This window comes from Thalassophryne amazonica, chromosome 11 (genome assembly GCF_902500255.1).
Source record: "Thalassophryne amazonica chromosome 11, fThaAma1.1, whole genome shotgun sequence".
Taxonomy (NCBI): domain Eukaryota; kingdom Metazoa; phylum Chordata; class Actinopteri; order Batrachoidiformes; family Batrachoididae; genus Thalassophryne; species Thalassophryne amazonica.
This window is the reverse complement of record NC_047113.1, coordinates 43,306,085-43,321,526: the sequence shown is the minus strand read 5'-3', so window position 1 is coordinate 43,321,526 and position 15,442 is coordinate 43,306,085. Positions and strand designations below refer to the sequence as shown.

The 15,442-nt window shown below is 41.9% G+C and overlaps 1 protein-coding gene across 1 annotated transcript in view; it reads right to left on the bottom strand.

Annotated features, from left to right (window-relative positions):
• The window catches only part of gria3b (glutamate receptor, ionotropic, AMPA 3b), a 333,461-nt gene that overhangs the window by 124,529 nt on the left and 193,490 nt on the right, over positions 1 to 15,442 (bottom strand). The window contains exon 4 of the mRNA XM_034181373.1: positions 6,156 to 6,343. Within this exon, the coding sequence (XP_034037264.1) occupies positions 6,156 to 6,343 (188 nt within the window). The remainder of the gene's footprint in view (positions 1 to 6,155; positions 6,344 to 15,442) is intronic.

Sequence of the window (15,442 nt, the reverse complement as noted above, 5' to 3'; positions counted from 1 at the left end):
TCTGCCAAGCGTTGTGACAATTCAGGAAAACAGCAGTGACTGCTGCCACGTGATGACTAAGCTTGAGGAAATCATCCAAGGTGTGCCAAATTGTAACTTGGTCCATTATAGCGTCAAACAGTGCAAACCTGTGACAGGTGTGATACCTCCTTAAATAAGAAAAAATAAACTTCTGATTGGTTGTGTTCTAAAACTCAAATAAGAGCCACAAATCCAATATTTTAGATGAATGTAGTCAAAGGAGACAATTCCTTCTCTATCTTTCTGTCTGTTTCTTTCACCATAGTGAAGTTACACATTGCTGATGAATTTGGCAGTTTATATCTTGTCTAAAGCTGAAGTCTGGTGGTCACCAAGACCACTGCTGCAAGATGTGCAAGATGTGCTTTTAATATAAAGATTTGTCATATTGCAGCAAGCAGTGATCCTCATCTGGGGTCATTTTTCAAGAGCAGAAATAAGAATATGAACAATTTCCAGTTCTTCATGGGAAGGCAGTGCAGCCACCCTTCATGCCTCTGCAGGCAGCAGAATGTTGTTCTAACAAATCCCCAGCTGGCCTTCTCACTTTTCTTCTTCTTTGAATCCTTTCCTCCACTTATTGTTTTTTTTTTTCTTGCATGAAAATTCAGTGTTACAGCTGGCAGAGTGCTCGCCGCCTGCCTGTCTTTGAACAGCTTGCATGCCCTGGGCCTGTCCCAGACGCAGTTCATCTTTTCTTTTTTTTTCTTTTTTTTTTTTGCCTACCACTCTTTACACTAGCAATGAGCAGGTTGCTGCCTCTGAGCAGATTCCAGCTCAGAAATCCCAGACGGCTAAGATGGAATGTAAAAGGTACACGTGACATTATACAGGCCTGTATGTGCAATCTCACAGATGCATCCGGTTACATTTCCAAATCTATGTAACACACAGAGCAGCATGTAACATAAACAGACTGAAAAATGGTCTTTATGCCACGATACAAAAAACAAGGCAGCTCCACGAAGATAATAACTCCAACTCCATTGCAGTGGATTTCTAAATAATTTTCTTTTTTCACCATTGTAAGAGCATAAAACTGGATAGTTCAAAGAAATGCACTTACTGGATGTGTTTCAGCGGGCAGAGCTGGCAGAGGCTCCCTCGTTTTTGTTGTGAGAGGAGCGTTTCCATTGGGCTAATTTATCTGCAGTGCAGTGTATTGATGGGTAAGTCCTATAGGCGATAAATCCTGAGTGGTTGTTACAGCATAAAATGATAATGGCCTGGGTGTATCATTCTCCTCAGCATCCAGAAATGAATTTCTCGAGGGTCTGACTGTGCTCTTATACAAGCAAACACAACAGCACCTGATGCAGCAGAATGCAGCTGTTTATGGTCGTGCATTTCTACTTTGTGCAAAATGATCAACAAAACTCACAAAAATGAAATGTGCTCACTACACATAAAGGATTTTGTGCATGTACCCAATGATGAGTAGCACTAAGGCAAAATTTAGCTTTGAAAACTGCTGTTCTAACTAGTCCCTAACTGAAATGTTAACCGTGCCAATGCTAACCTGATAAACATTTCATTGAAGCCAATGATAACCGCTAACCTTTGGCACGTTGGGGGTGGGGGAGCTCTAAAATTCCAAAAAAAAACAAACTTAAAGAGCTGAATTTTTAATACATTAACATATGTTAGTGTAAACATGGAGCTTCCCAAAATGGTTTAGCATGCCAAGATCAGATGACGATCAAAACGTACCTAAATTTAAACAATAGGGGGAGGAGGAGTAACAGGAAGACAGAGGTCGGGAATGAGAGGACCAGTAGTAGCCAGTAAACCAGTACTGATTAGTAAGTCTGGCATTTATATTGTGTATTTATATTTATATTTGCAAACTGTTTTTCTTTTTTACTTTCACTTTGATACCCTGTGTGCTTCTTACCCTGTGTGCTGCTATAGAATGCTGCTAGAACTTAAATTTCCCCGAGGGAGTCTTCCCAAGGGATCAATAAAATTCTGTCTAGTCTAATCTAGTTTGCTTTCAACATGACTGACATTACAGAAAGTATTAAATAAGGATTATGAAGAATTAAAAACACACACGGGCCATTATTTTAATAACTGAATGAATGAATTTACTCTGGCTTTAGCTCTTGCTCCTCCATCTCCCTGAGGTGATGTCTGTTGCCTTCATGTGATGGATTGTTGGATCAGATTAGTGTATAAGCTCAGGAGCAAACATACAATTTTTAGGTTTACAAAACTTTTTGACCATTGAATAAAAAAGGGAAAGTTAGCTGACTTAAAGTTTGCAGAACTACGTAAATTTAGTGAATGGTAATTGGTCTGTGCATGGTTCTCAAAGACAGATGAAAAGCCAGGCCGATATATTGGTTACCCAGTAATATCCTCTGATATGAGCCTTTCATGAACATATAGGTGTCTGCGTTATTTTAGCAGATATGAAAAGGTTAATTTTACCAAATAAACAATGCAATTTTACCAAATAAACAATGCAACTTTTGCTGTTGGAAATGGTGTCATTACATAGTCTTTCCACCAGAGGGTGCTCACTGGCATTGTTTACAATGCTGTCAAGCATGGCTGGGACCCCCATCAACCCCTGGTCACATGCTATAAGAGACAGAAGTAAAGTGATGACAATGGTTTTCAGTCAGAATGGGCGTTTTACAGAGTAGTCACTATTCTACCAGCTAGTCAGGGCCAAACTCAACAATAAATGTATTCAGAAGCTGTGCAATGTAACACAGCAACTGCCAAGCCAAATGAAGACAGCTTGATGTATGTTGGTTGGTTGTTGGTTATAGTTACTTATAAACATGCAGCTTCAATCCATTTTTTTTTTTTTTTTTGTCATAAGGGTTTGATAATGAAATGTTGGGAATCATTGCCATTTTTAACAGTATATTGGCAGATATATTGGTGTTGGAAATGTTTTATTCCTTTTTATATATGTTGCCCCCCCCCCCAAAAAAAACAAAAAAAAACAAAACATATCAGCCGGGCTCTGTTAAAAAGTGCAGCTTTTAACAAAAAAGTTGGCTTCAATAAGTCGCTAATGAGCTGAAGTGTATCCACTATGACATATAACATCACAATATTTGTTGGATCCTTTGTTTGTTTACAATAAATAAATAAATAAATAAATACACAATAAACTAAAAAAGATTCTGCCCCACATATTGGTGCAGAATGGGATGTTTTTCCTCATTTTCAGAAAACTACTGAAGCACTGAATTGCTGTAACACAGCACTGAATGAGTGGAGCAGCAAAAGAGGACAAAAACAGAAAAAAAGATCAAAAATGGTCTAATGAAGAGCAGCAGGCAGCGCTTTTGTTTATATGGAGCAAATTGTGGAAGTTCTGAAATCAAGGCTTGCCTTTTCTGGATACCTCTGTGCTCTGTTGGGCTTCATTGTTTGGGATAAAGAAATTCATTCTATGGAGGGATTAAGTCGCCTGAAATCATAAAACTAAGCCACTGAGCTGATTCACATTTCCCCTCAGCAATCGTCTTCCAGGATCTGTCCTTCCTGATCTTCTCTCTGCCGGCTCTGACCTTGAAGGATTTAGGTGACATGTCGACCTGTGATGCACAGATGGACGCAGGTTTCAACACACAAGGACACCTCAAATCCGTCCCCGTGTCCTCTGCAGATTGAGTCTCTCTGTCGGTAGTCATTGGTTAATAGAACGATTATCGTAGGGAGACACAGCGGGTTTCTACACAGCCGACAGTTGGTGCCATTTTTTTTTGTTCTGAATGCCCTCCTGGGAGACAGTGCGTCCATTTTTCAGTGCATAATGATACGACCCAACAGGGGGCGGCTGCAGAGTGAAGTCCAGCAGCTTCTCTAAATGCCTGTGACTCATCCCTGCTGGCAGCGCCAGCCAGATTATTGCAATTAATTTAAAAATACATGCAAAGGATGAAACAAGAATGGGGCAGATTGCCTTTATGAACATGAGTGATTATAAAAGCTTAATTTCACCTACAGTGCTAAAACAAAGTTTAGAGAGAAAAACCTCAAATGGTTACAGAAATTTGGAGGGCGGGAAGAGTTCTCTCTAGGAAACAAAAAAGAGATATAAAAGAAGACATAAATAAGAGCATCAAATAGATTTTTGGCTTGCATTCTTCTAATTGTTTGCAGGGAGAAAACAATTATGGATGCATCATTAATAAGCCTCATATGTGGTTTAATGAATATCCAAAGCTGTTCTTAAATGCTGATGCATAAAAAAAAAGAAAAATGAATTGAGTCGAATTATAGTCCCTGAATTGTAAAATTGCAGCATGCAAATTTAATTAGATGGAGCAAATTAATACTAAAACAATTTCACTTTAAACTATGAGTGTGGCATTGAATTAGGCTCATAAAAAGTGAAACTAACAATCATTGGGGGGATATTGTGAGACAGAAAAGCCGATATCTAAATGAATGTTAATGTGAGTCCAACTGCCTCACGAGCAGGCGCACCGGCAGAGAAGGTGTAGTGTGGCAGGGGCGGCCCGATCCAAGGAGCCACTCATCTGTTCATGATAATTGTGTTTCCTGAAAGACAAGGAGTGGTGGACCTTTCATTCCATCCTCAGGTGATGAACAAGCCAGAGGAGCAGAGAGCTGCTGGAGGACTAAATGACTGCTCACCATCGGACCTCTAAACGCACCGATTTTCAAACATTTGAGCTCAGATGTGAATCAGCAAGGACTCCAGGCTACCAAATAAAAATGCCGATAGCAAATTCATTGAGGTTTTATTGTACATATGTGAGCCTTCATTATGCATTTCATTGCACCTTGTAAACTCTGTAATCTACTGTACAGTGGAAGTTACACAGGCTGTTTAAAACAGGAAAGTTTCTATTACTTGTTTTGAGTGGTTGAAATACAATTTGAGTTTTAATAATTAGTGAATAATTCATAATTCATGATGCTATATCATAACAATATCCTATTTAGACCTATAGGCAGATTTAAAAAAATCAATGGAATTATTATTGCCAACCTCTGAAATAATCAGTATCCCCAAGTACACGTTAAAGTGCATATCTGGGAAATTAAATGTCAAATCAGCTGACTATTTTCTAAATAATAAAGAATTATGAAAATGTTGATGTCAATGCATCCAGAAAGTATTCACAGTGCTTTATTTTTTCCACATTTTGTTATGTTACAGCCTTAATCCCAAATGGATGAAATTATTTTTTTCCTCAATATTCTACACACAATACCCCATAATGACAATATGAAAATCATTTTTTTTTTTTTTTGCACATTTAAAATGAAGAAAGTACATGCACATTAGCAGGGGCACCGCCAGGGTTTTTGGGCCCCATGAAAAGAAATCTTACCGGGCCACCCCCCATATTATTTTGTCAGTATTATAATTGTATTAAGGACCTCTCTGGGCCCCTGTCAATCATGGGCCCCTAGAATCCTTTTCCTTATTCTCCCCTTTTTGGCACCCCTGCATATAAGTACTCACAGCCTTTGCCATGAAGCTCAAAATTGAGCTCAGGTGCATCCTGTTTCCACTGATCATCCTTGAGATGTTTCTACAGCTTAATTGGAGTCTACCTGTGGTAAATTCAGTTGACTAGACATGATTTGGAAAGGCCTTGGTCAGGGAGGTGATAAAGAAGAAGATGGTCACTCTGTCAGACCGCAAGCATTCCTCTGTGGAGAGGAGAACCTTCCAGAAGATCAACCATCTCTGCAACAGTGTTTCATGTTGTCATTATGGGGTGTTGTGAGTAGAATTTTGGAATAAGGCTTAATGTGGCAAAAGTGAAGTGCTGCAATTATATTCCAGATACACCGTACATAAATTGAACTGACATGCTGTTGTAGGTCTGAGCATGAGTGGCCGCAGAGGCAGATGCTAGAGCTAAATGTCACTCTCCACGGTTACGTAACGATTATGGATACAATGGCTTTTCATCTATTGTGCATTTTTCTGATGCACTTTGGCTAATTTCATTTTATTAGCTACCTATATATTTGGTGTATAATCTTTTAAACAATAACACTGACTGAAGTGAGATATGCATTTTAAAGTCATAAGCAACATGCACGTATACAGATGATTTCAATCTTAAAACAGTGAGATTAATTTTTGCATGCCACTGCAGATCCATTTGATTCCACGCACCCACCTGTTCAAATATGGTGTTGATTCTGTCCACCTGACAGTCAATCACATAGCGCTTCTCCTGTCTCCTGTCCATCTCCTCAATGATGCGCCTGAACTCTGCAGCATCTGTTGTGCCACTGACAGAGCGAGCGGTCACTTGCCAGTTGTTCGCAACCGCTGCTTCCATGATGGCCTGCAGTATAGAGAATCCTGTAGAGTGAGAGAGACACAATGTTTGTCACAAAAGAAGCTGACACACAGTCATGCCACAAGTGAGCTGACGCTGAATTATTATGAAGAGATTTTGCTTTCATTCGCAGGTCAAAGGCCATCTCACTGCTTATCATTTTCTCTAATAGTATTCAAAAATGTGCATAGCCATAAAAATATTGCCCAGATTCCACCCAGAGTGTGAATTTACATTTGCATATTGAGAAGGCAATATCATAATGACGTGAAAGGACACCATATTATAAAAAAAGATCAGGGGGTGATGTTATTGCACTTGGCATCAATTAAATTATGGCATTCTGCTCAGCCACATGGTAAATGTAGCAGAGTGGCCGGCATCTCCTTAGACAACTGTGCCAACTCATTTCAACATAAAGACAATGAAATAGTCGTGGAAGCCAGCGGTAGAGGGAGATCATTATGCCACAAGAATGGAGAACGAGTCCGTCCAGTGATTAATTCACACATGAAATATTTTCATTTAACAGAGTGCTCAGGAACACTACGGTGGAATCACAAACTACAGAATGAAAAATGTACTGCTATTTCTGGAGGGATGGATAACACTATATAGAACGAGTTCAAATAAAAATGGCTCAACTTTTCTGTGGTGGATAATAGGAACGAGTGAATATGAGGGTTATTAAAAATCAAGCACAATGTTGGTATTTCACTGATTCGTGGACAATACAGTCACACAATGGATGTACTAGAGGTTTGTAAGGGTGTATTTCTATTCATTTTTCATCCTGTATGTTTTAGGTTCAATGATAAGAAAGACCAAAATAATTTAAAAAAAAAGTTGCAGCGGCTGCAGTTTCTGACAAAACTGCCATTCTGAATTTAGATGATGATTAATAGCTTTGCATATGTTTTGGCGTTATGCAAATGTTCTGATGCAGCAGCACTGAATGCTTGTCTTATTTATTTATTTATTTCATTTTTTAAAGCAAAAGCGATTTCGCTATACAACCTTATCTCTGTGAACCGGCTGCAGGCAGCAGACAAAGAAAGCACAGAGACCAAAGAAACAACAACTGCTATAACAAGAAAACTATTTTGTGACTCCATTTTTGTCTTATTTCACTTTACCTTCCTTGCATTTATGTCTGAATGGTCGAGAAAAGTTGTGGACCCCCCCCTCCCTTCGAGAAACACAACTTGCAGATGCGTTTGCCACTGCAGCACAATCACATTTTCACCATATGACCTTTTGCTGAGCGACACAACAAGTCACACAAGCTAACAAAACAGTGTGTCGTCTGTCCACAGGAGCTATGGTGCAGTGCCGGGCGGCATGCTGCCCGCCTGCCAGACCTCAAGGTTGTCTGGTAACCTGGCTATCAGGTCACATCCCAAGGAGTTTAGCTGATATTCTATGAATTTAACTTGCACATTGAGTCATGTGTTTACTTATTTATTTGCACACATTTACAAGAACATACACAAAGGAGCCATTTGTGCCTTCAGGGTCACATAGCTGTTTAAAAGTGACATTTTCTGGAATGTAAGTTCTAAGACTTTGTAATGAAGTGGAACCAGCCGCAGGACAATGACAACACAACACAGCACATATTTAACCTGAAGGCCTAAAATTTTCAAATTCACTTTGCGTTTTTGTGTGCAACAAAGCCATACATTTCTCTGAAAGAAATCTGAAGGTTGATTGAAATTGTTTTCAAGTCACGGTGTCTCAGGTATTATGATTTTTACATAGCCCCAGTCCCCCATGTACTATACCTCTTCACATCTCCAGTACATACAGCAAAGGATACAAAACAAAGGTTTAAATAAGGTGGCTGAATTATTTATTGTCCTCAGGCATATGCTGAAAAACTCACCAGGCAGAAGCCAGCTGGATGGCATGGCATTCTTCCCAGCAATAAAAGCTTATCACATAGATGGCAGTAGATGGCACAAGAGATGTCACGCACATTTATTGGGTCAAATGAGCTTTATTAATCTGGAAACTACAGAAGGGTGACAAAAACCTTTTACACAGTCAGCACAGCGGATGAAGAGTAACCCATGTGTATAGTTTTAAAGGGCCATACAGACGTGTCTCAAATTTTTCTTTTCTTTCAAAAGATATTGAGAAGGTAGCTCCACAACAACTTGTGACTGATATGACTTTTGGAACCACTACAGTCAGTCTTTAGGACCAGTCCATTCAGCCGGTACATTACCTCCAAATCATCTGCAGTGAAATACGGGGTTCCTCAGGGTTCTATTTTGGCCCTTTGTTATTTTTGCTTTAGAACTCACCCTCATGGTGTGTGCAGCCAATGCATTCTGAGTGCTCTTCCCAAGCCCAGATAAATGAGGAGGGTAGAAGAAGGACATTAACCTTAATGTTTGTCAAATCTCAGCCACATGGGGTGTGCAGCCAGTACACTCTGAGTGCTGGTCCAAAGCCCAGACAAATCAGTACAGTTGTGTAAGGAAGGACATCTGGCATAAAATAAGCCAAAATAAGGATGCAGAGTACAAATCAAATTTCCATACTGGATCAGTCGAGGCCCAGGTTAACAACAGCTGCCACCAATGCCGTTGCCCAAATGGCTGTTGGTGGAAACTGGGCTACTGCTGGGGACAGAAGAAGAAGAAGAAGAAGAAGAGGAGGAGGAGGAAAACATGTCCAGAGACTATGGGAGAAGAGGAAAATTAGAAGTGTGGAAGTGAGAGTCGGGACTTTGAATGTTGGCAGTATGACTGGTAAAGGGACAGAGTTGGCTGATATGATGGAGGTGAAAGGTAGACATACTGTGCTTACAAGAGACCAAGTGGAAGGGAAGTAAGGCCAAGAGCATTGGGGGTGGTTTCAAGTCATGGTATCATGGTGGGGATAGGAAGAGAAATAGTGTTGCTGTCATTTCAAAGGATGTGTATGTTGAGAGTTTGCAGGAGGTTAAGTAAGTGTCTTGACACGGTGATGAGTGTGAAGTTAGAAAGTGATTGGGTGATGATGAATGTCATCCGGGCATATGACCCACAGGTAGGTTGTGAGATAAAAGAGAAAACTACTGTAAAGTTTCTGGAGTGAGTTAGATGAGGTGGAGGAACATGGACTCAAGCATGAAAGAGTGGTGATTATAAAGGACTTCAATGGGCAAGCTGCTGTAGGGAACAGAGGTGATGAGGAAGTAATGGGTAGATATGGTATCAAGAACAGGAATGTGGAAGGGCAGATGGTCATTGATTTTGTAAAAAGGATGGAAATGGCTGTGGTGAATTCCTATGTTAAGGAAAGGGAGGAGCACTGGGTGACATAAGAATGGAGGAAGGTGCATGCAGGTGGACTACATTCTTTGTAGGAACTGCAAGTTAAAAGAAATTTGAGACTGTAAGGTGGTTGTGTGATAGGTTAGAAGGATAGCACGCCTTTAAACACTATGCTCAGGACAGCGCCAATAAATAATGATAACTCATAAGGTGATGTCATATTAAAAATAGTTAAAAATAGGAAAGTTCTTAAAATGTTAAAAAGGTTTGTAATAAATATACATTTACATAAAAGCCTTCAGAACAATATAAATACAGTTAAGAGTTGGTTAAAAGTATGTAAAGTATGTTATTCTTTATTTTTTCTAAATGTTTTGTAATTCTATTCAAAGGAATTGTGACCGCATTCTCGGAAATCGTCTAGTAATCCTGGGGGATCCTTTATTTTTACAACTTGTAATGTCTTCCCACACCACTGGAGTGATTTCGCGGGGTTTCTCCTCATTGCAATAAACCTCTGCGTGGGAGAAACAACCCGAAATAACTCTCGTGATCATTTCTCTCATATTTTCAGGTAAACGTCTCCCAGTGTTCTGAACATATTGTGTGCATAGTTAGGGTATTTTTCTGTTTGTATTGCATGCAGGAGTGAAGCTAAAGAAATGTTTTCATGTATGTTTTAAGGGTTTAAAATATGTTTCTGCACGTGAACTTATCGTGAGTCTGCCATTTTGTGTTGGGGAAAGGACGAGGAAATGATGATTGGTCATGTTTTAGATTGCAATAAACCTCTGCGTGGGAGAAACAACCCGAAATAACTCTCGTGATCATTTCTCTCATATTTTCAGAGGTACTGCAGCATATTACCCCATATCCTGGGTACAACATTTGGAGGCACCGCTGGGATTGCTGCTTAGATGTCCGATGTCCACAGCCTGTACGTCGTAGTCTGAGCCTGCTAAATCCCCCACATCACCCAGGCAGCCTACAGTGAGGAAGGTGTTGCGGTTAAGGAGAGCTGGCAGCTGTGCTCCAGTCCACGCATCCTGAGGCCGACCAGAGATCACCAGGAGCTGCACGGATCCCACAGCTTGGTCTCCCCTGTACCTGCAAAAGTTCCTCCTGTCTACTGCCAAAATGTCACTGCTGGAACAGCAACAAGAACAAATCGTGCATGGAGTGCACACTTTGCCTAAAGAACAGTTAGTGTCCATCTGTGAGTTTCTTGGTATAGCAGGGAAAATAAAGGCTGACACAAAAACACGCCTGTCCCTGCTGACGCACATCCAGATGCATATTGAAAGAGAAGAAATGAAAGAATTGGAGGATGAAGGGATGTCTGAACTATTGTCACTGAAGAATAAGATTGCTGAAATAATAAGTGTTGAAAATGACTTACCTGGAGAAAATGTAAATGAAAGAGGAGACTCAGGGCGAACAGACCAGCCAACTACTACTCCACGGGTAGCAGAGACAGTTAATACAGTGAGAAGCGCAGTGGCTAATATTCAGTCCCAAACAAGTAACCGCCCTGTGAGTAGTGTGCCCAGTCAACAGCAACCAGGCGCCTATTGGCACAAAGATTTCAAAATATCAGGCCAAATAGGAGAGCCAGGCCAGAAGGATAAACTGACATTTTCCAGTCTTGCCCATCAGATCGAAAATGGACTGAGCAGAGGTTACTCAGAGTTTGACATTGTAGATGCTGTCATCAGGGCTATCTTGCCAGGTCTACAACTACGCAGCTACCTGGAGGGGAAGGCCCAGCTCACTTTGCCCACTCTACGCCGCATTCTTCGCTCTCATTTCCAGGAGAAGAGTGCCACTGAACTCTACAAACAACTCGCTTCAGAGGTACAGAACCCCAAAGAGACTGCCCAGAATTTCCTGATGAGGGTCCTCGATTTAAAGCAGAAAGTCTTATTTGCATCACAGGAGTCAGAGTCAGGTCTTAAGTATGACCCAGCACTAGCGTATGTGCTTACACACCATACTGACAGGCCTTCAGAGTGACAGTGTCAGGATAGACATGCAGCCACTGCTCTTAGACAATGATACTCCCGATGAGCTCCTGCTAGAAAGATTAAACATAGCTTGTGCTAATGAAGCAGAGAGGAAGCACAAGAAAGGGTGTTTAGCCTCACAGTCAGCCACTAGTGTGAGCGCAGTTCAGTCAGTAGATGCCGGGCCTGTCAAAAATTTAGTAAAGGAAGTTAAAGCTAAAATCCCTCCTGAACTAGTCACAGAACTAGCAGATCTAAAGACAGACGTAGCCTCCCTGAAAGGTCTCAGTGCAGAGATAGCGCAAATTAAAGAGACACTACAACAGCCAGTGTCTAGTGCTCAGTTGTACGTTCAGCCGCCAGTTATGCAGTACGACCGGGACCCACAGCAGTTTCACTTCTATCAGGGCCCCCGCCAAAAACCACCACCCTCTCAGTATTCACCACAGCACTACCAAGGTCACCCAGCTCGTCCAGAAAGGAGGTGCCATGCCTGCCAGCAGTCCGTAACTAATGAGCGCTGCACCCACTGCTTCTTCTGTGGGAGTGAGGAACACTTCCAAGCTGGATGCAAAAACAGAGGCACAAAATCACCTCGAGAGAGACATTTAAACGGGCAACGGTTACCACTGAGGGACGAGTGTTAACCATCGCTGACAGCAACAGGTCCCAACAATGTGCCCACTGCAAACAAGAAGATCCAGACATGAACTTGAGACGGTGTTCAGCGTGTAAAAAGACATTCTATTGTTCTAAAGCATGTCAGAAGCAAAACTGGATTGAACATAAGAGACAATACAACAAGTTAAAGATAAACAATGAAAATGAGATGGTCCACATCCCACTGCCACCAGTCCAGGTGAACACCCCTCACAAGGTCACATCTCTGGTGGGCAGACAGTGTTTGGTCGAGTGTCTCCTGGATGGCCACAGACTTCAGGCCTTGTGGGACTCAGGCTCACAAGTGTCAATCATTGACGAGAGATGGAAAGAGGACTACTTGCCACACCTAAAGCTGAGAGATGTTGCCGAGATGATGGACTCCACTGAACTGAGCCTCACTGCAGCCAATGGGACCAACATGCCATACCTCGGGTGGATTGAGACTACATTCCAACTTGATTCTGGGGCAGAACCACCTGAGGAAATGATCATTCCCATGTTGGTAATGAAAGGTTGTTACCTGTCGCACCCCATTATAGGTTACAATGTCATTGAATGCATCTTGAAAAGGACTGAAAGAGCTAAAGCATTCAGTACAGTGAGAAAAGCATTCCCCAGCCTCAAAAGGAACAAGGTGAAAGCTTTCATTCAGGCTGTCAGTGCGAATACAGTAGATGAGTTTCAAGTGAAAACAAAAAAGGACTGTATTACTGTTCCTAAACAAAGGCATATCCAAGTGGAATGCCGTGTAGCAGCACAGCCATTTAAACAAGACATGACTATGTTATTTGAGCCAGATTTAAACCCTCAGTGGCCAGACAATCTCGAGTTCTTCGACACTCTGGTCAGAGTTAAAAAGGGCACTTTACCTGTCATAACTGTGGATGTCTCTAACCCCACTGACCACGACATTGTTCTGGTAGGTCGTACCTTAGTTGGAACGGTACAGACTATAACGGCTGTTTTACCTGCCCAGATGTTTGAAAAAGCCACTGTAGCTACAATTAATCCCACCAGCACACAGCCCTCATCTCGCTCTAATGAGAAGTGGGATCCTCCTGTAGATCTTGGCCACCTCAGTGAAGAACAGAGGGTCATAGTTAAGCAGATGCTCAGAGAAGAATGTGACTCTTTTTCTATAACAGACAATGACATAGGCTGCATTGAAAACTTGCAAATGACTATTTCACTCAAGGACAATGAGCCTGTCAAACGCACATATCTGTCAGTACCACGCCCTCTCTATCAGGAGATGAAAAGTTACCTGCATGACCTAATCGCACAAGGCTGGGTCAGGAAGTCAAACTCCTCATACTCCTCACCAGTCGTATGCGTTAGAAAGAAGGATGGCACTTTGAGACTGTGTATAGATTATAGAGACTTGAATAGAAAAACCCATCCAGATCGCCAGCCCATCCCACGTGTCCAGGACATTATGGACAGTTTAGGTGGTAACTCCTGGTTCTCACTATTAGATCAGGGAAAAGCATACCACCAGGGGTTCATGTCAGAGGAAAGCCGCCCACTCACTGCTTTTGTGACCCCCTGGGGATTGTATGAGTGGGTACGCATCCCCTTTGGACTCATGAATGCCCCTGCAGCATTTCAACGCTGTATGGAGGAGTGCTTGGAGGGACTTCGCGACAACATATGCATCCCCTACCTGGACGACACACTGGTCTACAGCAAAACTTTCAAAAGTCATGTGGAGGATGTGAGAAAAGTGCTCCAGCGGCTAAGAGACTTTGGTATTAAACTTAAGTCAAGTAAGTGTGACATTTTTAAACCTGAAGTGCGCTACTTGGGTAGGAGAGTGTCAGCAGAGGGCAGCAAAGTTGATCCTGCTGATTTTGAAGCTGTAAGAGCACTCAAGGACATTAAACCGCAAACTGTTGGTCAGCTCAGAAAGATGTTAGGCCTTCTATCATACTACAGGCAATACATAAAGGACTTTTCCAGAAAAGCAAACTGTCTATATGAACTGTTAAAAGCAGACAAGGACAACGAAAATTTGACCACGAGAGTCACAAAGCAAAAGAAGACGAGTCCCGTTGTGCCCTCATCCACACAAATAATGTGGACTGACAAACACCAAAGTGCACTCGAGGAACTAATTGACTGCCTGATGAACCCACCAGTGCTCGGCTTTCCAGATTTCACCCAGCCATTTATTGTACACACTGACGCCTCACACGAGGGACTCGGTGCAGTGCTGTACCAAAGACAAAATGATAAGCTGCGAGTTATTGCTTATGGCTCGCGCACATTAACAGCAGCTGAGAAAAACTACCACTTTCATGCAGGCAAGCTCGAGTTTTTAGCTTTAAAGTGGGCGATCACAGACAAATTTCGAGACTACTTATATTATGCCCCGTCATTCACTGTGTTTAGTGATAACAACCCATTAACTTATATTTTGTCCACTGCCAAACTGAATGCAACAACATCAAGATGGGTCGCAGAGCTCGCTGACTTTCATTTCACTATTAAGTACAAACCAGGAAAAGAAAATGGTGATGCTGATGCTTTGTCGAGAATGCCCCTTGATGTAGAGACTCTAATGAAAGACTGTTCTGAGGAACTCCCTCCTGACTCTATTGCAGCTGCTATCCAGGCCATAGAGGCACAAAAGGAGACCCCTGCCACATGGTCTATGTTGGCCACAGCTTTGTCAGTCACAGCACAAGGTGTGTCAGCCGAAGCATCACTCACACCCATCCCAAAAGAACAGCTAAGCCAAGCACAAAAGACTGATCCTGTTATTGGCCCTGTATTACAGAGCAAAATGTCAGACTCAAAGCCACTGACCAGAGAGCTAAGAACTTGCAGTCCAAAAACAAAATGCTTATTCAGAGAATGGGACAAGCTAGTGCTAGATAGTGATGGCATTTTGTACAGAACCACTTCTGTCCGCAAACAGCTGGTACTGCCAGAACACTTTAAGAAAACAGTGCTTGACGAACTGCACAATAAAATGGGCCATCAAGGTGTCGACCGCACCGTGTCTTTAGTACGTGACCGCTTCTTTTGGCCTTACATGCAGACAGACATCGAACATTATGTGACCCGTGTGTGTTCCTGTGTCAAACAGAAAAAACCCAGTCGCGATTCAAGAGCCCCTTTGACCAACATTGTAACAACACAGCCTTTTGAACTTGTGTGTATAGACTTTCTTCATCTTGACAAATGC